At 32.6% G+C, this 23,527-nt stretch overlaps 1 protein-coding gene across 3 annotated transcripts; it reads right to left on the bottom strand.

Annotated features, from left to right (window-relative positions):
- Positions 1-1,262: 1,262 nt before the first annotated feature.
- Positions 1,263-22,961, bottom strand: LOC143896982 (uncharacterized). 3 transcript variants are annotated; one of them, XM_077405225.1, is made up of 17 exons: positions 22,656-22,961; positions 19,062-19,258; positions 16,550-16,757; positions 15,532-15,645; positions 14,361-14,846; positions 9,599-13,928; positions 8,743-8,818; positions 8,557-8,628; positions 5,461-5,653; positions 4,786-4,902; positions 4,052-4,228; positions 3,550-3,717; positions 3,214-3,306; positions 3,073-3,115; positions 2,423-2,535; positions 1,959-2,089; positions 1,263-1,366 (listed from the first exon to the last, which is right to left on the bottom strand). In XM_077405225.1, exons 3-17 carry the CDS (start codon positions 16,682-16,684, stop codon positions 1,348-1,350), a joined length of 6,267 nt encoding a protein of 2,088 aa, XP_077261351.1. In that variant the 5' UTR covers positions 16,685-16,757; positions 19,062-19,258; positions 22,656-22,961; the 3' UTR covers positions 1,263-1,347. The 3 variants fall into 3 exon arrangements, with proteins under 3 accessions (XP_077261351.1, XP_077261350.1, XP_077261352.1); XM_077405224.1 differs by lacking the exon at positions 19,062-19,258; XM_077405226.1 differs by lacking the exon at positions 19,062-19,258 and having other exon boundaries at positions 22,765-22,961.
- Positions 22,962-23,527: the final 566 nt, after the last annotated feature.

The raw sequence follows: 23,527 nt of genomic DNA, 5'->3' as shown, positions 1-23,527 counted from the left end.
TTCCTGTATATTTTCTCATAAAGAAGGCAGAATAATTTTTTTTATTAAATAAGCCATTGTACGTATTGAGAGTCCTTTTATATTTCCATCATAATTGATCAGTCAACAATTTTTAAATTAATAACCAAACGATTTCGACGATTTGCTACAAGATAATAGAATAACAGATGTGTTAAAATTAATTAATCGTTTTCGAAAACTGCATTCATTAGTTCTCTACACAATCGAAAGACCTTGCTCAAATAATGTGGCATAAAATATATGTAAAATTAAGTATTCAATATAATTTTAATCGAGAAAACTTATCCATATCTGTATATACCTATAGTATATCTCGTGCAAATCGATGTTAATCTTGTGTGTATATATGCATGTTTTCTTATGAACAAAATATAATTAACGTCACTTTCTCAAAGAACAAGATTTAGTTTCTTATGTATTTTAGTTGATATCAATTTTCCAAAGTTATATGTATAGTTATTTCATACACATTTTGTAGAAGTTGCAAGTTGTAAAATTGTAATAAAAAAATTCTTATCTTACATGTGTAAATTTAAAAAAAAATCAGAAATATTATTTAGTAATTCATGAAATTTTATTTGATGCAACCTCTTTTGATTATACTATTATGATTGCGAAAAAAAGATGGTACAAATCAAAATTCCGAGTCCTATAAAGTTTGAATTTAAATTTATTTCCTTTCCTTTTTGTTTACTTTCACTCCATTCGCGTTGCTTCCACTTTTTGCACTCAGCATCTTCGCTTTCTCTCTCTCCAACGGCCGAATATATATTTATCTCATTTCAAGTGCAAAAATGTTTGGGAATTTAAGCAACGCGAACAAACCTATAGTCGGCAAAACTACAATCTAAAAATCGACGAGAAATCGATAATATTAGAAAATCAGAAAGAGAAAATCAAATAGAAAATGTTATTATAGTTAAAGTGAACGTATATTTTATTATATCAGTTATACGTATTTATCTGAGCATATATATATATATATATATATCCAGATAAATATTTTCTATTACATACACTTTTTTCTTATATGTATATACAATCTTATTTTTACGATACAAGTACATAATTTTATATACAAGACTTATTACCCTTATCTATCTAAAATTTATCATGTAATTTTTCTTATTTATTTTTATAACTATCGTATAACGATTCTATAATCTTAAATTCTACCTAAACAGTTATGAATTTATACTCATTTAAAACTCATTTAAAACTATTTTTTTTACATACTGCAGTACTTTGAACATAAAACAATAAGATGTATCAATCAGTTGAATGTTGCACTTCATTTTTAATGCTCAGGTTAAACTATCAATCTTTCTATGACAGCGTAAAAAACCTGTAATAATAATTATCATGTAAATAATGATTACGTATTTTGTACAATGAGAATACAACGCAATGTAAAGTATATAATTTTATTTATTACTAGGAAAATCAGTGTAACTAGCTGGTTTGTCTAATTTTCTTTTCTATTACTTTTTGTTAAGTGTATTATATTATATTAAATGTATTAAATTATGAATAAATATAAATAAAATATTGTTAAAATGTTATAAATCATAAAAGTTATAATTTATACATTATGTATTGTACATATACATAAATATCATAATTACGAGAACATAGTGCTACATGCTATGCATATAATTATCCTATTATACTTTGTACAAATATAATCAACAATATTTTGAATAATAATAGTACAAAGTCTAGCAACATGAATATAAATTTAGATTCTGATCTAATATATGTATATATACACATATATACATGTATATCGAAATCTAAATTTAAAAAAGAAAATAAAAGCCTAAAAAAGGAACTCGTAAAAAAAAAAGCAAATAATAAAATATATGTCTAATTTTATTCTTATCATTGATTACATGTTTTAAAAGTAAATTTGTTATATATATTTGAATCATATGTACTTTGTGCGTGTTAAGGCGCTTCCACCTTTCGTAGGATCCATCATTCGATCCCAGTTAGTATGCCCAACAACAAAGCCGACAGCGCGCATCTTTTCCTGCTCTTTACGCTCTTCTAGATCGGCCCAACGTACCTGTAAAAAAAAGCAAGGGAATAATCTTCTTTTTGAGTCCTGTATTTATCAAAAGACTATATTTAAAGCTCTCACTGCAGTTATATTGAACTGATATCAAAAATAAAAATTTGCATAAACGTTAAAAAATTAAATTAGTTTCAAATAGATATTAATAAAATTTTAATTTATACTTTGTTGCGAATATATACAATATTAAAAATTGTGAAAAACTACAGTAAACAAATAAATTTCCCTATTTTGCCAAGATAACATTTTCTTCAAATTAGCTAAACAAGCTGTGATCAAAAGATATTATAATTTAACATTGTCTTAACACAGTATGATACGTACTCGTTTTTTACCAGAAGTATCTTCCATATTGTAGTAATCAGGAACTTGTAAGAAATCTTCCATAGTTTGCGGTTTTGCTTCGTTCTTTCTTCTTGCCAAACCGTCCAATCGATCTATATTATTACATTACGAAGAAAATTAAAATAAATGGATAAAATAAATAATATATAATTAGTCTTAGAAAACTATAACAGTCAATATAAGTTTACAATCACAAATGTTCCTGCGGTAATATAATTATATTCTAATTCCTTCTAGTTGAATCCTTTCTTATACATTTCTAATATTTTTCAACTGGAACTAATTTCCATCTCTATTCAGATGCTCTTCAGTCAATAGGCCTGTTCGTTTTAGCTGAACTTCTTACACAGTTCAACACACTTTTCTCCTTTTCTTTCCAATATGAAAAAAAGGACAGATAAACCATGCAAAAAATTCAGCTAAAACAAAGGGTCTAATGACCAAACATAAGCTTACTTTTTGTTGTGCACCAACATTTACGCTTACAAACTCATATTGGCTTTGATTTGATTTGTTAAAAAAAAAAGATATAATTATTCTTACAGATAATTTACGCTAAATATAGAAAATATGCGTAGAATATAAACGTATACTAATCTGTCAGTATAAATTAATGTAAATTGATTAACCTAGTTTATCTTCAGCTTCCATTCTCTCCCACTTACTAACACCCTAAAAAACAAGAACACATGTTTAAAAAAAACCATAAAGAAAAATCACAGAATGACATGTAAAAAAAACAAGCAGAGATCTTAAGCTCATTTAATTACAATTGTATCTTGAGCATCTTCCTGGCTATCTTGACTATCTTCAGTTTGTGCGGTAGATTGCTCCTGCGTCTCTTGACTATCCTCCATATCCACCTTGAATAAAGATATTTGTGATTACAAATACATCTTACGATATATATTATATATATTACGACAAAAGAATAGCATATCTTGCAGTATCGTAAATTTATAACAAATTCATATATTATGAAAAGCTCAAATTATAAATTGCAAACTTATGAAAAATGTTTAGACATTGACAATGGACCAATCTTTTTGTCACAAAGTATGTGTGTACAGAGATTTGCTTCCTTTAAGAAAAATAAATATAATTACCTCTTCTATTGCCTGATCTTGCAGCACTGAGTTTACATCTAGCTTTTGATGATAGCTGGGCGTTGGTTCAAAGTAATCTATAATTCGATTAATTTCTTCCTCGGTACGGTTGTGAATATTTCTCTTCAAGCATATTTGCAGATCCATCTCCATCTCGCATATGTATACCTTTAATAATACCATATGTTGTCAGCAAAAACTATTAGTATCATACTTGTAATATATATCGCAAGTAGTGATAAGATTAAAATCAGTATATCAATGTGTTTAAAAATTTTATTTTTTTATATTAATTCTTCTTAAAATATTATATACTCGTGATATTGGAGATTTTTATTGATACAAGCAATTTTTTAAATATTTATTGTTGTGAAGTGATTTATTCAAAATAAAAAAAACTACAACAAGAAAGATATCCACAATAATAATCTTAGAAGACTATGTATAATTAAATTAATTATTATTAAATTAAATATATGAAATGAATCTCTCAATAACTTACTTTAAAACCTTTTGTTTTTGCGAAACTCCACATCTCTTCATAATCCGAAATCTTCTCGTTAATGCAGTCCAATATGATAAAATTAAAGAATCCATCGATTATATTTTTCTTGAAAGCTTTAACAAGAGATGTTATGTAACTTTGCTCCACAGCCTCTTCGTATTCGTATACCATTTCCTATTACAAAAAAAAAATTCGTGAGAATGTATTTAAATAATATATAAAAATATCCAAAAGAATATTTTATTCAGATAAAACAGAAAAATTACACTTCAAACTTTTATTAATCAAAAATAACAATTAGATATATTTAAATAACTACAAATTTTTCATCTACAAAGAATTCTAAATTTCTTTTGAGAAAACGCAAATCAGTAATTTTATTTAAAACAAAAAAGCCAAAAAGACATCAAATCTAATATTTATATAATAATTTAGGAGAATTTGTATAATAATATTGATTCCAATAAAACTATAAATCAGAACTAAAATAAAGGAAAGCATTCACAATTGCTTTGAATCTATAAAATTGTAAAGTATTTTACATGAATAAATTTTAATTTTCACATAAATTATAAAGACAAATTGTTACTTCTTAATAATAAAGGCTCGCTTAGATATTGAATGTTATTATCATTACAAATTTGACATAACCAAATTGCTATCATGTTATTTCTAAATAAAAGTAACGGTCAATTAAAGCTTGTTTTATATCACGAACATAAATATTATACCTTAACTGTGACTTTCTTTCCATTATCATCCTTAGTCTCTATTTCCTTTTCTACGAGGAAGTAATCATCTAAACTCAGTATTCTTGGCGGAGAGCCACCTTGCTCGACCTCTTTATCCTGCACAGCAAGAAAATATTATACATAACAAACAAAATGTATCTTCATACATTTGTAGAATGTACACGATGCAATTGAACTAAATATTCAAAGTATATAATATGCATCTCTCATTCAAAGTAATATATTAATAACAAAAAAGTATATCTATGTATTTGTTTCGCCAATAATTAATAAACGAGAAAGACTCTATTTTTATATTCGACAACGTTTGGCTAATATCGTAATAATTCAACCATTTGGTTTTAGTCAAATTAATCGTCAAGACTTTTTCGACCATGGGTTTTGGTCGTTTCAAAATTGATTTAATCTTTGATACTTACATATAAGCATCTCATTTAGAAACGACCAAAACCCATGGTCGAAAAAGTCTTGACGATTAATCTGACCAAAGCCAAATGGTCAAATTGTCACGATATTAGCCAAACGTTGTCGAATATAAAAATAGAGTCTTTCTCGTAATATATTAATTAATATTTATATTTCACACATATCTAATAATTTACTAATGTTTGTTAATACACGTAATAATATATTTAAGCCTTTACTATAACGTACCTTAATAAGTTTAGCCACAAAAGACTTGCCGCTGCCGGGTGGTCCTCTGAGGATGATGGCTATTTTTGGTGGTCTGTTCTGGCGACCCGGTGGGCACAATAGGTCATCGACCATGGTGTAATTTGGCATTTTTGCCAATTCCAAGGTTTTTGTTGTTGATTCCGCAACATTTTTCTTTGTGTCTAGGGAAAGGCTGTAACATACATTTGTCTCTTAATAAAATAAGAAAAACGTGACCGTACACTTATAAATAAATTACATTACAGATTGATCGAAGAAAATCATTCGTTTTTTGTTTCTGTGCTAATAAACAAAACGAATGGATTCTCTAATCAATCTTATAAATAATCTTATAATAAAAGTATAGTAATATTTGTGATAACAAGCGCAGCACAAGTAAATGCAAATAAATATATATTTGTATTGTAGAAATTCTTCTTAGTAATTATGCAGTTGCATATCCATGTAAATGACAACTTGAAAAAAGTATTTCGCAACAAGCGCATCCTTCGTTAAATATTCATATGTAATTGTACTATTAGCTTTAAAAAGTGTGTATCTACAAGAGTGTATCGAACATTTTAAAAGAAAATTATTCCATATAAACATATCGATACCATATGTAAAATGTCTACTGTATATCATATCATATATGAACAGTAATAAAAATTCAGTACAAATTTATCGAAAAAAATTCGATTTGTCAGACATAAAATGTGAGAACCTTATTGTGAACAGATCTCTCGATATACTGTAAGTAAAATAACAAATATCTTACAGTAAATAAGTAAAATGAGAGATATTTGTCAGGTACAATGAAATGACATATTATGAACATTTTAATGAGAGCAACGATAAAAACTTGTTATAAATATCATTTATATATTATAAAAAACTATGTACGTCGGATATAAGATATCCATTATAAGTAGTAAAACGACATGCGTATCCTCTCTTTATGTCTAGAGAGTAATAAATTTTCAAATACATTTTTAACAGATCAGTGCTATACCGTAAGAAATTCAATTTATCAGAGATAAAAATAGAAAAATTTATTGTGATCAATCGAGACGTAGAATTATAACCATCTTGCAGTAAAATCGTAGAGAATAAAATGTATGTAATAATATGTAAGATATAAATATGTGTAATAATATGTATAAATACATATTACATGTATTTTGTTAAGAGCATTAATAAAAATTTGGCACAAATATTTGTTTAAAGTAAATTCATTTTTACACAAGCGTTTCTTATAGCTCCGCCAAACGGAGAAGACTTTTACACATGCAGAACAGCATTCATCAAACTATATTTTATATATAGTATTTAATTAAAGGGCGTATACTAAAAATTATGAAAAATAACCGATAGACTTATATGGTAAATTTTGTATATGCATGGTATTTGATACCTATATGCGTAATTAATATATTAATCAGACTGACTGTAACACAGATATATTAAATTTGATATATCTGCCATGTCAGTATTTTATTGACATTCGGATATCCGAAAAATTACATGAAATAATTATTATTTGGTTACTCAAGCTCAGATATGTAGATATCCGTCTCAAAAAATTGTAAAAACATCATAGAACATAAAATAGCTCATAAATCTCATGGCATCTTAAAAATTCTATAAATCCCTTTTTCAAACTTCGACAAATATAGCATAAATCATGTTGCAGCAAATGCACAACTGCATATGCGCAATATTTACATGATAAAATATAATTAATAAAACCATAAAATTTCGCCAACATTATCGAAGTATAATTGAAAGAAAAGATCTACTAAAAATGATCATAACACATCTTCATAAATTTTTGTGTTACTTTCAGTAATCCTATTTTGTAAATGTATAAACAAATAAAAATACCACTAACAGGTGGATACAGTTCAAAGTGCCATGTAAAAAATTGGAATTTGGGATTTATGGAGAAAAATTTTTGTTCTATGGGAATAATTGCCATAGTAGTATAGAATAAAACTTCACGTTAGGACTAATTTCTCTGTTATGTTGTATAATAACAGATAATGTGTAACAAATACATATTTGTCCTACATAAAATTTATTAATTTTCAATATAACATTCATCAACATTTCCTGTAACGTTTGAATACTCTTTTTTAATATATTGCATTATTTTGCATTATTATTCTCTTTGTCGTTTCCTCTAAAAAAAGGCGTAAATGCCTTAATACTTGTATTTCCATAAGGCACGTTTCTGGACATATTTTTTTGCTGTGATTCAGGTCATAATCTAAATATACCCTAACTAAAGATATTTATGTATTGTGCTCTAAAAACGTGCACTGACTAACACATTAATTACAAAAGCCTAAACTATAATTTTACTAATTAATATTTTATTTTACAATCTGTTGTATTCAGTTTTCAATTTTATCTTTTTTACATGTAGATATTAAACTGTCAGACGCAGTTGTCATGATTATCTAAAGATAACCATGGCCAAACTAGGACATTAACTTAAAGTCAAAATGATTATTTTATCAATCATTGGTAATCAATTAGTTATCAATGATTAAAATACCAATTGGTGTATGATTTTTTACCAATTATTTTACCAATAATATTAATAATTTATCAATATTATTAATAAAATGATTGGTGACCATTTACCAGTAAAATTACCCCAGCAAAAAATATGCAAAAAAAATTATTTCCTAAAAAATATTGTTAAAAATTGTATTATATTTTTTAAATTTTGTATTTTTTTTTATATTTGGCACGATATCAAACCTGTTTATTCCTGATGTTTATTCTTGATTAGTAATTTAAATTTATCCGTAACAATTGATATATAATTTAATAAATACTTTGTACATAAAATTTAATCGAATGTATCTCCTCCCCTCTCTCTTTCATTGTCTTTATCTCCTTTTATGAAAATATATTTACAAAAATTATTATATTGCTTCCTCATAGAGAAAGCTTTGTTTTTCCTAAAATTATTACATTTTTTAGAATTAAATTCTGTTTAATATCCTTTACTGCCCTTTTTTCTCCGTATTAGAGTATTAGATTAAATGTAGATTAAAGCTTTTGCAGACTCAAAAAGTAACATACCTGATCTCTTGTAGTTTTGTATCTACGACGTTTTTGTTTGAATTCTCCTGCCAGTTAACATTTCCTTTCAATCTAAAGAAAATGCCATATACATTTAGAACACATATATCCCGTAAACTTCTTTTTATATAACATCATTAGCTACTTTTATATTACAAAAAGGTAAATATAATATTTTTACAATACCTATTATCATCTTTGTCATTGTCTTTATTCATTTCCCTTTGGGAACTATCACGTGTCTCTTGAATCCGTTCTATATCTGAAAGATATAGAAAGATAATGGATAAAATAAAATACTCAGTATAAACTGTTCACCTGAATGTTTCAATGTATAATTACATTGTACAATTTATGTACATGTTGAAACGAAATCAGCACTCTAAACTTTCTAAGCGTATTCTACACTTCACTTTTATGGTTGTAAATGACATTCTTTTATCAATTACAATTAAAATAAATTAATAAACTTTGACCAAACGTTTTAAAAACATCTTCGATGATTCTGGGCCCATTTTCATAAATAAAGAATGCACAAAAATATTTAAACAACAAGCAGAAAGTAGATTTTTTTTTAGATACGAGGTCAGATCAAAAAAATATTTGACTGTAATTTGTCGATTCGCTATTTAGATTATTTTTCATGTGTTTAATGAAAAAGTAAAACTGTATATTACTGCGCAAACATGTTTATCATGAGAGAGAAGACCGTGTATTAAAGTAAATATATAATAAATATTAAGAATAAAATTATTCCAGTATTGCCAAATAACAAAATTAGCATTAGTTAACAAATAATTAGTTTATATATTTATATAACTAATTATAAACTAATTAATAAAATAGTATCTCTCTAAATCTGAATCAGTGAATCAGTGACTATTTACTGATTCAGATTTAGAGTAAAAATTTTTTACAATTTAATTAAAAATTCTGATCATCTAAGATTCTATTGTTACTTGAAACAAAATGTATTTTATATATATATATATATATATATATATATATATATTCCTGAGATAAATATGTATTTTAAAATTACCTTTGTGAATATTTCTATCATTTTGGTATCGGTCGCTCTGATCAATATCATTTCGTTCAAAAATTCGAGATTCTGATTCGGGATTATATCCTCTCTCTTTACGATCACCGTTCTTCTCCTCGTCGGTTTTCTTATTCGATTGCCAATCATGTTCCTTTCGTTTATTATAATCCGCAGATTTGCGCATCTCGTAATTCATCGCGTAATTCCTCGGTTTATGTCCTTTGGTATTTTCATAGTTGCTCATCTTTTCAGTATATTCCCTCAGATTCTGCTCATTCTCCACCCAATTTCTAAAATCTCTCTTCGAATAATGCTGCTGTTGCTGTTCGCGATTAACTGCTGGTTTTAAATTCCCATGACCGTAATCAAAGGACTGGACCGATGACAGATGCTGATCCATAGTCAAAGGACGAGATACGTGCCCGTAATCAATCACCTTCGTCGGAGTGAAGAGAACCGATTCAACGAATTTCTTATCACCTTCGCCGTGATTATAATTAAATTGCCTCTGTACGCAAAATTCTTGACCACCCTTTAATGGAGATCGTTTCATGAATAAATTAGAGGCATGCTTCGATTGGAAATCGGGTCCAGTCGGGGATTCGCCATATCGTGACTTGTAATCACTCATCTTTGGTTCGATCCTCGATCTTTCGTCGAACGTATTTGGAACGTTTCTGTCGATTATATTGTGTTGCTCTGCATCGGACCTCTGAATGTTGCCGAACTTGTCCTTCCAAGTGTCGTTCGGTCCGTATCCCAGACGAGGTGTAGTTTCTAATTCTTTTTTATTAGGATCAGGTATACGTCTAACATACTCACTGGTGTTACCTTTCCGCATTTCTATATCGAGATTTTTGTCCAGACAACTTCTATTGAATTCTTCACCCGGTTTTGGGTTTTCATATCTGGCTCTCTTAGCAAAAATATTATCTTCAAACTGTTCTTTTCTGATACAGGGGTTTCTACGTATGTAATCGCCGCGATTGAGCAAAGAATCGCTTAGAGGTGGAAAATTCACATTAATTGAATCAGTCATCGGACCTTTCGCTTTGAAGTCCGACGATCCAAAAGGTCCACTGTTAGAATCTCGGGATTCAAATCGGTTCTCATTGAAATTCTTCGAGTTAGGTGGAAGCAGAGCATCATTTGAACTAAGAGAAATAGGTTCATTAGAACCACGGGGACCAGTCATACCTTCATTAGATCTTTGAGAACCAAGAGTTCTTTCGTCAGAAAAACCAAAAGATCCACTGTTACCGAAAGGAGGTCTCTTATCAAACGGTACCTCATTCGTTTTATCAAACTTATTAGATCCCATAGCGCCGAACTGCGAGTCTGAAAGACGTTTACCGAAAAGTGCATCACTAAAACTTTTAAAACCATATGATCCTTCATTAGGCCCTCGCGGACCAAATGATCTTTCGGAAAGTATTCGGGAATCCAAACGATCATTAATTCCTCTAGGGCCAAATTGCATATTGTTGCCTCTGGGTCCAAATGGACCAGAATTTCGCGGTAAAAATGGTAAATCAATAGGTCCCCTTGGTCCAATCTGTCGATCAATGAGTCCTCTCAGGCCAAACTTTGCATTTACCGGCGCTCGAGGTTCAAACTGACCAATTGACTTGTCTATCGGGCCACGTGGATCAAATTTCTCATTATTTGGAGGTTCAGATAACTCATTGTTGCAATCTCGATCACCATATTGCTCTTCATTGGATCTTCTAGGGCTAAATCGACTTTCAGTAGGTACATTAAGTCCAAGTTGGCCATCTTTGGGACCTCGTGGGCCCAATTGTATATCCATAGAACTTTGCGATAAAAGTGGAGGAGGACCTGACGGAGGACCAGTTGGAAACGCGCGAGGACCTCTAGGGCCAAACATTGGCGGTCCCCGAGATCCAAATGGCACACCAGATTTAAATTCCATCCCCTTGGGGCCAAAATTATTAAAACGCATATCAAACTGGTTATCGGCTGGTCCCTTTCTATCAAAATCTTGGTTCGGATTCAACTGCACATTTTGACTGGAGTCCGTAGAAACAGGGCACAAATTGGGCAGCTCCGGTGGTGGTTCCATGTTCAAATCCACTGGCCGTGAATCATTTTCACCCATAAAGGGCAAGCTTTCAGGCTGTTTAATAATGCTATCGTTATTAGATTCATTTACTTTTTCGGTGTTGTTTTTTATTTGATTATCAGATTGCTTGTCATCCTGTTGCAAAGGATTATCATCGTTAATAACTATAACCTCTATTGCCCCACTATTATTCTTCGAGCCATCCAAAGTAACGGTGTCGTTTTGCTTAGAAGAATTATTAGCTTCATTCGTTTGCATCGCTTCTGTATCTTTTGCATCTGCAATATTACCAGTTTGCAGCGGAGAATCGGACTCAGCAGTTTCAATCTTTTCAGATTGTTTAACTGCATCTTGAGACTGAATATTTGTTGTCTGAGACTGATTGAGATGCGGTCTGGTTTCCATATTCTTCCCTATTTGTTCATTGTGATCTATGGGATTGTGTTTAGCAAAGTTGTCTGAATGTCCTCTGAAAGGAGGTTCGTTATCGCGGTTGAAAAGGTGATCCATACGACGTGGTCCATACGACGAGGTGGAAATTTGTCCCAAGTCGGAAGGATGTGATTGAAAACTCGATGGTCCACTATTTGCTAATCCACTACGATTTGGTGGATTCTTTTGAAAATCGAAGGTGCTTCTAAAGGGTGAGTCACCGGTAATCTTTTTGAAGCTCTCGCTAAGAGAACCAACACTAGTGGTTTTATCGGAATCAATAAAACTTGGCCTGAATACGTCCCCTGCTGCTTTTCGCTTTTCCATGAGTTTCCTTAGTTCTGGCGGTAGCTCGTTCGGCGGACTAAATGATGGATTTCTATTGAAACTTCGAGTATTAGTACCGAAACTGTCTCGTCTGTGATCAGTTGTATCTTTTGGATCGAAATAATCTGCGTTATCTCTACCAAATCGATCGTTCGGACGAAAATGTTCGCTATTAGAACCAAATCGATCATTACCAGAGAAGAAACGATCTTTAGAGTCGAAACGATCAGTTCCAGAAACAAATTGTCCACCTGGTACAAACCGATCCGACCCAAGTCGCTCATTATCTGGAAATCGATCGTTTCCAGGTCCACGGCGATCCTTGTCCATCTCGAGTCGATCATTTCCAGGTTTAAATCGATCACCCTCCTGTCCAAACCATTCATTGTTAAATCGATCAGATCCTGGACGATCGTTGTTTGATCCGAATCGATCACCTCCCGATGCAAACCTATCACTTCCCATCGGTCCAAACCGATTGGTCTCCCTATTGAAACGATCATTCCCTGGTCCAAAGCGGTCATTTGCTGTTCCAAATCGATCATTATCTGGATTAAAATTATTCTGCGAATTTAATTGATTATTCCCAAAATCACTGAAATTTCTATCGTCTCTTCTGAAATGTTGTGCGTCGACTTTGTCAAAAGTATCAGTAGAAGGTCTAAACTGATCTTGTTCGTGCAAATTTGGATTAGTGTTATCTCGTCCAAAACGTTCCTGATCGCCTCTTCTAAAGTTCGGCTGTCCGTCAAAATTGTGAGGTGGTCGATCGTTTGAATGCATAAAATGCACATTCGTACTTGAAGAATTAGCCGAACCAAACGGAGGACAATCTTTTATGTTTGCTGGACCCGGCGCTTTGACATTTTGCAATTGCATTCGATTATTACCAGAAAAATTTGGCGGAGGTTGTGAAAAATTTGGTGTAATGTTATTTGGCAGATTCAACTGTGGTTGTGCAAAATTTGACGAGGCCATTTGAGGTGGCCCAACATCCGGTGTTGAGAGCATTGTCGGAGGCATTGTCGACATTCCTGGACCGTACCCTGGCGCTTCCATTCTGGGATTATATTGTTGATTTCCCCATTGTTGTTGATTCGACCAATTTGGTGCTGCGGGTCTAATCATGTTCACTTGCGATAGAGTTTGCTGCATCCCTTGTGTGGCATGTTGATTATTAGAATTTGTGGTTTCCGACACCGGTGGAGGCGGTGGCGGGGGCAATAAAGATGCGGGAATATTTTGCTTCCCTGTAAGACCCAAAGTTTTCCCAATACCCAATAGATTGTTGATCAATCGCTGATTGTCGGTGTTGGATAAGATGTTTAGTATTTTATCATCGCCAGGTATGCTTTTGTTCTTTTCAGCTTCTGCTTTCGCGGCAGCCTGTTTCTGTTGCTCGCGTTTCTTGCGCATCTGCTCACGCCGTTCGAGAAGTTTCTCACGCCATGATGTCCATTTTGCTTCGTAATGTTTATACTGGGTCTGAAATACAGAAATATCGATGTAATCTCTATAAAAAGTGCAATTTCAATTATTTGTGACGTCAAGTCATACATGCTTTCAATTATTTTAACGTTGATCTTGATGTATATTATATTAAAAATAAGAATGTCCATTAATTTTACTTCGAATAATAATTACATTTCAAAATACATTTTTTTCAAAATATTAAAAAGCATAGTAATGTAAATATTAGATTTTCAATATAATTATATATCAAAATTATTTGCAAAATTATTCATCGTCGACAATCGTCAAAATAAGATAAAAGTCATTCGGTATCTTTACTTTTTCAACAAACACCAAAATCAACCTCATCGAAAATGTGTCTCCTAATGTGAATAATTACTCTCTTTAATTATACATTTATTTAATATATCGTAATAAACTATGTATATTGAAAATAGTACTTACCTTGTCTGGATGATTGGCGTTTTGCTGCTTCCAGGCATTAAACTGTTCTTCCCACTGTTTGAACTGTGCGTCAAATGTTTTCTCAGTTTCGGTCAATTCGTCATCTTCCAAGTTCAATTTCTTAGCACTATTGGATTCACTAATTACATTACTATTGGATTTTTCAGCTGTGACATTCTCCCTATTCTCGGCGATTTCAGGTGGTAAAGGTGGTTGGCTCGTGGTAGGTAATGGTGGATTCGGAGGATAATTTGTTACATTCGCTTGCGACATCGTCTTATTGGCAGATTCTTTCAAGGGGAATAATGGAAGATTGTTTTGGTGCGGGGGTGGCAGGTTTGTAAATTGATATGTATTTGTGGTAGCGGGGGGCAAAGGAGGTCGCGTTTCCTCCTTGGGAAGAGGCGGTGGTTGCACATTTGATGACACTTGCATTTGACTCGTCAAGTTCATATCCTGCGCTGACAAATGCTTCATCTCCTGATACTGAAAAGAATTTCCTATTAATAGAAATTCATAAATTGAAACTATTAATGTTTCTATAGATATTAAACATTTTCTGAATACATATCAATTTTTAAGATATATACATATAATTTTTACTTTTACAACATTACCTAACATTATTTTAAAAAGAATAGATAAAAGATGATTAAAGATATATTTATATAATATATTCTCTTTGTTTTTTTTTTTTTTTTTTTTTTAATTTTGCACCAAAATAGAGAAAACTGTTACAAGAGATTTCTAATAATAATCATTTAATATTTAAAATTTAAAATTATTTATATATAAAAGTATATAGGAAGTTTTTTGTAAATATAAATTAATGTCTTTAATTAAAATCTCATTATACTACTCAATAATAAGAATCCAAAAAAACTTTAAAAAGCTATATATCTTAAAGATATTTTTTATCCATTATGTATACATACATTCCTGCGATAATATAATAATATAATTATTTTATAAAATAAAATGATAGGTCTAATGCTAGTGCTTCAATGATAAAAAAAATTATTGATACCAATTTCTCTCAAAAATTTGATTAATTTCATTATGTTATGTCATATTACTTATGCTTATTTATCGTTATATATAGTTATTTTTATACACTCTATATTTATATGTTTAAAAGAGTAAGTTATATCAATATATTTTTATATTATACCTTGTCACCATATTGTGCCTGCCATTGTTGATATTGTTGTTGCCATTGTTGCCATTGAGCCCAACCTTGCTGTTGTGCAGCTGCCCATTGCTCTGGTGTATATCCGCTAGGCGCCTAATAAAAATATATATATGTAACATATTAGCTTCCACTACGCTCTCGCAATTACAAAGTTGAAGAAGAAAGGAGACGAAGTTAATCATTTAGTGGCTTCTAGCCGACTGCTGCCTCACTCTCCTCAAGTTAAAAGATCAGGGGTACGTATTGTGGAACTTTTCGGAATGAATTTCGATCGGAATTATTCTGTTTTACCTAGAAAACACAATAGAAATCTAGATAATAACTAAACAATTCCGATCGTAATCCGTTCCGAAAAGTTCCATCTGTTCCATAATACGTGTTCTGCTTTTATTAGCTACACTTCTTTCTCCGTCCATCCTTTCTCTTTTTCTCCTTCTTTCAATAAAGGATAAAGGAATATTAGAGATATCGCATAAGTCTATAGGTAACTAAGCTTCGTATTACATTTTTTTACGACTGTTTATTACGACTGTCAAGGGAAAAGGATAGTTTTCGAAATATTTTATAAGTGTGTTAAAGAAGTGTTTTTTTTATCCAATTTTTTTTATTTTAAAATAGCACGCAAAAATTCTTAGCGCGTCATTTTTCGCCTCTGACGTCACGATCTAATCCCAAAAAAAGCTTGATCATAAGTTTATATTAACTTTTTATATCACTAAAGATGGCTCAAAGTGGAGCCGAAACATCCGGATTACTATTCATTGTTAATTCTAAATAAATTACTATTACAGGCACCAACAGTGTTGTATTTTCATAGCTCATTTGTTATATATATATCCCAATATAAATATTCTATATATATGTATATATGATATATACATACATATATATATATATGTATAATATTTATATGCAGTTTATCAATAACTTGATCAAAAGGCTGTTGTGCAAATTCATATAAAAAAAATGTAATATCCTCATTTAAAATCATACTTACTGGTTGATTATAATACTGCATATGACTTTGCATCAGGGTCATAGGATCTGCGCCTGGTGCAGCATAGCCAATTGGTGGTTGCGGCACTGGGGTAGTGACACCAGCTGACAACTGCCATTGGTTCCAATTTTGCATTTTGCAAATCTTCTATCAGACTAGCAAGCAGTTGCTAGTCCACTTTAAAGGCCGTACTCCGTTCTAGGTAATACTTGTATTTGAAAAAAATTTATATACTTTATTCATCGTAGTTACAAGCACACATTTCATGATTTTTGTTTAACTTATTTCAATACATTCCAATTATTCCAATCCTTTATACAATTGTATAAAGATGGTAAACAAATCTAACAAAAACAAACTGTTTAAACTCAAACGTATATAATTCATCGATTATAACGTCAAAAAATATGATTGTGTGCCATCGCTGATCAATTTTGCAGCGTATAAACGTGTTTTCTAACTTATAGATTAATATAAATGTACTTTTCTAAAAGTAAAATGTATATATAAATTATGTCGTAACGCTGTTTAAAATTCAGTATAGAACATATATGTATGTATATATGTTACATATAATGCATGAGATATGCAGTTACACCGTAGCTGATGCAGTTTGAAAAATTGTCAAAATAATAATAAAATTTTTGCACATCTTGTAATAATATCACATTTGGAATAAATAATGTGTGGAAGTATATGTAAGCGGAAAAGCCTATATACTTCCACATATTATTTATTCAAATGCGATGTATTATTACGACCTATAATTATTACATTATCAATGGAAAATATATTCTCAAAGAATATCACATGTCAGAAGTGTAATCTGAGAAGCAAGATCTGTCATGATAAGAAATTATCATGTAATACGTTCAATGTATCAACAAAATCATGCGATAAAGTAGCGCAGAGTGAAAATGCCATTAGACTTCTGTACGAGAAAGTCTGGAAATGTGCAATTTGCATTTGGAACAACTGATGCAGCAAATCAACAAACATCATATGTTAACACAATTTTTTGCAGTAACGCATTTGCTAATTTTTCATGTATATTAATGACAGCTTCTCAAGAAGCAAGAGAGAGTTTCGTATCGTTATTATACCATATATAATCAATTTATTTCAGGGATCAAACACGCAAAGTATCTCAACAAATCTTAGAAATGTATCCTATTTATTGTATAATGATAAAAAAATATTATATAAACACGGTTTTACAATTGCGTTCTTTTTAAGAGTCGCAGATATTAGCAAAAAACCTACAACACCCTGATAAACTCTAGTAAAATATAAAGATAGGTATCAAATAACAATAATAATAGCAGTTTAATGCGCTCTTAATATCGAGTGTTATTTGATACATTAAAATTGTTTCATATCCAATTATTTATACTTTACTATAGTAGTCGAACAATACTTGCGTGTTTGACAATTCATTTGAGTATTGTAATGTTTCTGCTAATGGCTAAACTTTTGATAGTGAAACTAGAAAGAATGCATTTGCAGGCTCATGTTTAAAGAGCATTTTTTTTCTCATTAGCATAGTTAGTGGAATACACTAGCGGTTTGTATATGGAAATCTGTACTCCGTATTCCGCGTAACAGCTAGTGTGACAGCTTTGTACCAAAATAGATTCTCCCTGTTAAGAAAAGATATTAGATACATGGAAGTCACTAATAAAAAAGAAGTATCTCGTCCATTCTATCGCCGAGTATATATTAATGTAATATAAAGAGCAGATTCTCCTTAAAGTATTGTACCTTCATAATAAAATCATATGATTATGTCTTAGATACATACGTAGCATATATCAACGCAAGAAATTAAAATAAAATAAAAATTAGATTTCAGAATATCGCCACGACCCAAAAAATCATGTAATTCAGATTACATACATGTATATTTATAAAGTCACTTCGATTCAAGATATTTGACTCGTCGCTGTGTGGCAAATTCGACACACAAAAATATAAATGCTTTTGCACGGCGCGACAGGATAAAAAAATGTGAGAGATATCACATATATATATATGTAAAAATTAAAGGAAGATTTGGGATGAAAGGTACAGCAATCGGATATAAATCGCGATATAAGGAAGCAATTCCTCGTGGAAAAGACTGTTAAAAATGTAGAGAGTAAGATAAAATTTTTCAATTGCGTAGCTTCTTAAAAGCAATAATTTTGAATAATTTTTTTCAAATAACGTTTAAATATATTCCTTATTTCATTTAATTTTCATCATTATATCGACTTTATATTTATTCATCATTGGGTCTGTTTTTTTATTGCTGCATTGACTGCACTAGTTCAAGAACTGTACGTGTACTTTTAAAACGTGAAAGTCTCGTATATATACGTTTCTCAGGCTTCAATGTGTGGGTCTGTTTTCTATTGTTGAACTAGTGCAGCCAGTTCAGCAATAAAAAAACAGACCCATCAACTGTTCGGTTAAAATACACGTGTAGACAAAATGATTGAAAAATAGGTGAACCGCCTATTTTTATACTTACAGAAAAGTCTGTATGTGTATGCGTATACGTGTATGTCAATCCAGAATCAAAGATGTAGATGCTATATATCTTGCGATGTTACAAATTTCTCTCGAAAACTGTACGTATCAATCTAAAAGGGGAAACCTTTACTCCACACTTTTTTTCTCATGGCGAATCGCCTTCCTCGCTAATTATAACACGATCCGCTGAACGCCCTGCAGATGAAAGAATTCATCAATCAGGTTTTGGAGCAAAAATATCTCTTCGGCATCTAATTGTATCGATCAAGGCTGATCGAAGATGAAACAATTGTGATTCAAACGACTTCTTTCTTTGGTTATCTTTCTTTTAAAAAACGAGTGTTCACCGCTCATTTAAGTAGAATAATACTTACAACTATACGTATCGAAAGACGGTTAGGGATTGGGTTAGTACAAGACAGGTGCTTAAGTCGCAATTCAGGGAAGGTTAGATCAAGGGTTTATCATGTGAAAGTACAAAGGTGCGTGCTTATTGATTTTCTGTGGCGCATTAACTCCTATGGATAGGAGGATTACGAGGTGTCACGAAGCTACTGAATAACTTATTCGCTACTATTCCTTTCTACTTTTAAGCGAGATCAATTGGATTCCGCAACGGATTTTCCCTTTACGAAAATGTCGAGGAGTACTTATTACTTAACGACTTAACGTACACCTTTCTTACATTGTATTGAATTTTTAATATTGTACTTCTGTACAATCAAACTCCGAATTAAAATTCGATTTAAAGCTTGAAATCTTTCAATAATAATAGTAATTAATAACTAGTTAAGAATAGCAGTCAGTTAATACCTTCTTAATTACTTGCATAATTAACTTTTCAGTATTCTTTTTAGATTGTGATTTAACTTAAATGTTTTATATTATGTTATATTATGTTGTATGTTAAGACTTTCAATGAGGCAACAGAGTTTTAATCTGAAGCTTTACATTTGCAGAAATATAACATAAAAAATCAGACGATATTATCTTGCAACAATTAATTATATGCCTCCACATTTTTGTTAGAGAAATATCGAAAAAAGAGAAGCTGTACATATAGCAGAGATTATGCTCAGTATTCAAAATCAGATCTTGTATTCAAGACTATCTTAAGTACCATTTTAAGACGTTGCACAGCCATTTTATTAGCCAAATAGAATATTAAGACGCTCATGAGACCAGCGAGCCTATTCTGTAACTCTTAACGACGATTTCGTCATCGAGTCATCGTTATATTGCTGCGCAGCTTTTTTACCATGTATAATATATGCGCAATGCAAATATAACGATAACGAAACTGTCGTTAACAGTTACAGAATAGGCCCACTACTCTATTCTGTATACAATAATAAGCCTTTGGCCTTTTATTCTAAGCTCTGAGCTGTGACATTAATTTGCTCTAAAATTTACAGCTGCAACCTAGCCAACTCGCTTGAAGCTTAGAGATTGTGGTTTAAGGCATCGCCAAAAACGCTTTTTGCTGAAAAAAAATCATTACAGTTTAGAGCAAAAGGCTAAAGTCTCATTATATTGTTACGCTCGTCAAGCGTTCGCCGCACTCGCACTCTCACCGCATTCGCGAACGCGCCGCGCTTCCCCGTCACCGGGAATAAAGATGCTCTCTGTTGTTATAAAAGAACGGATTTATTGCTCTAATACAACAAGAAACGTCTGTCAAATACGAGATATAAGGGCCGATATCACAGTCTCCGATTAACGTGATTCTCCGACTGAACTCACTCTTCGTCTCTTTCTAGGGGGACAGTTAGAAAGAGACGCAGAGTGAGTTTAATCGGAGAATCACGTTAATCGGAGATTGTGATATCGGCCCCCAGAGCGTAAATCAGACGACCGGCTGTTAGTAAAGCCACTCAGGCGTCTAACGGGCGATACGGCATGAGCGCACAGCAAGCGCACAGCACGGGCGTAACAATATCTCTTGTAACCGGACTCAAGATAATCTTGAATGGATGCTTGCCATTTAGTGACACAAATCGACGCAAGTGTCACTTTTCTCTTTGTTACCCATTGATTGCCAAAAAAAAGATAAAACGACGTTGGCGTCGACTTGTCTCACTAAGGCTGCGGTCCACTTGACGCTACAAATGCTTCGAAGCGTTCTCTTCTTCTCCTTCTTTCTTCAATGAAAGAAAGGAGAAGAGGAATGCTTCGAAGCATTTGTAGCGTCAAGTCGGACCACAGCCTAAATGGAAAGCATCCAATATAAGATTAGACTCCTAGAGCGGTAGAGTCCAAGTTCTCTATAGTCCTTACGTTCAAGATCGTCTGAAGTCTGGTCGTAAGCAGTTTTAAGACTCCATCCAACCAACGGAATGGCCACACAGCATTTGGCGATCGTATACTTAAGATGATCCTGAATATGAGGATCGGGCTATAAACAACGAAACCTATGAAACCAGTATATATCGTTGAATTCAGATTTGGATGTGTAAACGTACAGATAATTGTTACCGTTTAATTGCGATTATCGGTATTTTTTTTCCTCATGTATCACGCAACGTCGAAGACTGATAGCGAATTTGGCAGACATGACTGTTTTACTGCTAGCACTGCTACAAAGATTGTTATACACGAAGGTATCTAAGGATATGACTTCGACTAAGCTCCGATTAACTTAATCAGAGATTAATTCTGCGTGACTCAATGACTCCAATCTAATCTCCTTTTCCATATGCTAAACGACAAAATTAATTATTCTATCCACGTTAACAAAATTATACAAATTGATAAAGCAATTGTCAATTAAGTTAATCAGTTATCTTAAGAGTAACTTTGACAAAATTCTGAATTAATTTAAGGAGGAAGGTAAAACTACAAAATCATAGAACAAAATTTATCTCCGTTTCTTTTTTCTCGTCGCTGAGCCAACATATTTGAATCGTCTTTTCTGTGTATCCTCCTAGTTATATAATTAACTTTCTCTTATCTTGATCAATGCTTTTCTCTAAACACAATCTTTCTGAATTTTAATTAAGCTTTGAAAAAAAAAAAAAAAAAAAAAGATCCGCGCTACCTTAATTTTGTCACAAAATTATAATCTTTTGAAGCCGAACAATCAGATCGTAATCCACTCATTCCTAAATTGATCGGCAAGTTAATCGTGATTTGGTCGAAACCTCCCTAAATGGAAAAGCGTAACAAGCATCTTGATCAATAAGGTACCCAACGTACGTACATACGTTCCATTAAAGAAAGAAAAATACGATAACATCGACGCGGGGTACCTCATCGGTCAAAGATGCTCACGTTTCTCTCATTGAGCGACTTCGTGTATATATAAAATATGCCTTCGGGACATATCAGGACGCACCAGAGCGCGGAGTAGCGCGAGTGACGAGCGAAATTCGCTACGAGCCCTCGTCCAAAATCATACCGATCATACATTGGTTTCGATTCCCAGGGCTGTGGGAAGAGATTATCGGATCGATTTCGGAAACATGCCGTGTGCAAACGGCGCGGGGGACGTCGCGCCCGCCGCCGCCGCCGCCGCCGCCATGGACGCCCCGCGTACGGTCGCGCGTTCGCGTTCGCCTCGCGCGAGAGAATGAAATGTATCGCGTTTACTCACACAACTAATGCGAATCCGAAACAGGTCCTCGTTAAGGAACGCGGCCACCATGCACGCGTACGCCGTGCTCGTGCGGCTCAAACTCGCGCGACGAACGTCGCAAACGTACCGCGTTGCATATTGCACCGACCGATCGGGATCTACTCGACTCCGGACTCCAGGACTCCACTCGACTCGACGGCTCGAGGCTCGACCCGCTCGACGAGATCACCGCGCACCGGTCTGAAGTTGTAGTTGGTTGTAGTCAACTGTATTTACCGTAGTCAATCGATATGAGTCGACACCAGTCGACACTCCCCCCGTGTTCCTTTTTTACTGGCAGTGCTGAAAATATATAGTTTGCGTCACGTAACTATAGATTTTCAGTACCTGGCAGCACCTGGCAGTGAATAAAGGAACACAGCCATCGTCGACAGTGTGGCCGCGTTTTCAGCAGACACAACTGTTGAGTTCGTCTTATCAACAATCTGCGTTGATTGGTTGGTTCTAAACGTAAGAGCCAATCACGTTCGACTGCTACTCAGCAGCTTGGTCTGCCGAACGCGCCCACTTGTGTCGACTGATCACTCTCGCGATAGTGCTGCCAACGATGGCCGTCCGCGACGTCCGCGTTGAATGCGACTTGCGATTATTGGAAGAAAATACATTCGAATAAAGTTAGCCGAGATATCAGTTTAAAAAAATATTTAGATTATCCTATGATAATTAATTCATGCAAAATACAAACGAGATTTCGCACGAAAATGCGAATTAACTGCGCAATGTAAAAATAAATGATTAATTAAAATTAACTGTCAAACTTATTTTTTAACTGCGCGTAACTTTTTATCTTTTTCTAAATTCTAAGAATTAAACCATTTTCAATTATTGAA

The sequence above is a fragment of the Temnothorax americanus genome, unplaced genomic scaffold (genome assembly GCF_048541705.1).
Source record: "Temnothorax americanus isolate GAGA-0224 unplaced genomic scaffold, ASM4854170v1 Scaffold2, whole genome shotgun sequence".
NCBI classification, from domain to species: domain Eukaryota; kingdom Metazoa; phylum Arthropoda; class Insecta; order Hymenoptera; family Formicidae; genus Temnothorax; species Temnothorax americanus.
Note: the sequence above shows the minus strand (reverse complement) of the source record. Positions and strands in the feature narration are given on the sequence as shown.

What these genes read in the sequence shown, in the direction of transcription:
- LOC143896982 (XM_077405225.1), bottom strand. Translation starts at nt 16,684, where the DNA reads ATGCAAAATTGGAACCAATGGCAGTTGTCAGCTGGTGTCACTACCCCA. An exon ending in TTGTGGCTAAACTTATTAAG is followed by an intron (nt 4,903 to 5,460) that starts GTACGTTATAGT and finishes CTTGCTGTGCAG; the next exon opens with GATAAAGAGGTCGAGCAAGG. An exon ending in ATACTTCTGGTAAAAAACGA is followed by an intron (nt 2,090 to 2,422) that starts GTACGTATCATA and finishes TTTTTTTTACAG; the next exon opens with GTACGTTGGGCCGATCTAGA.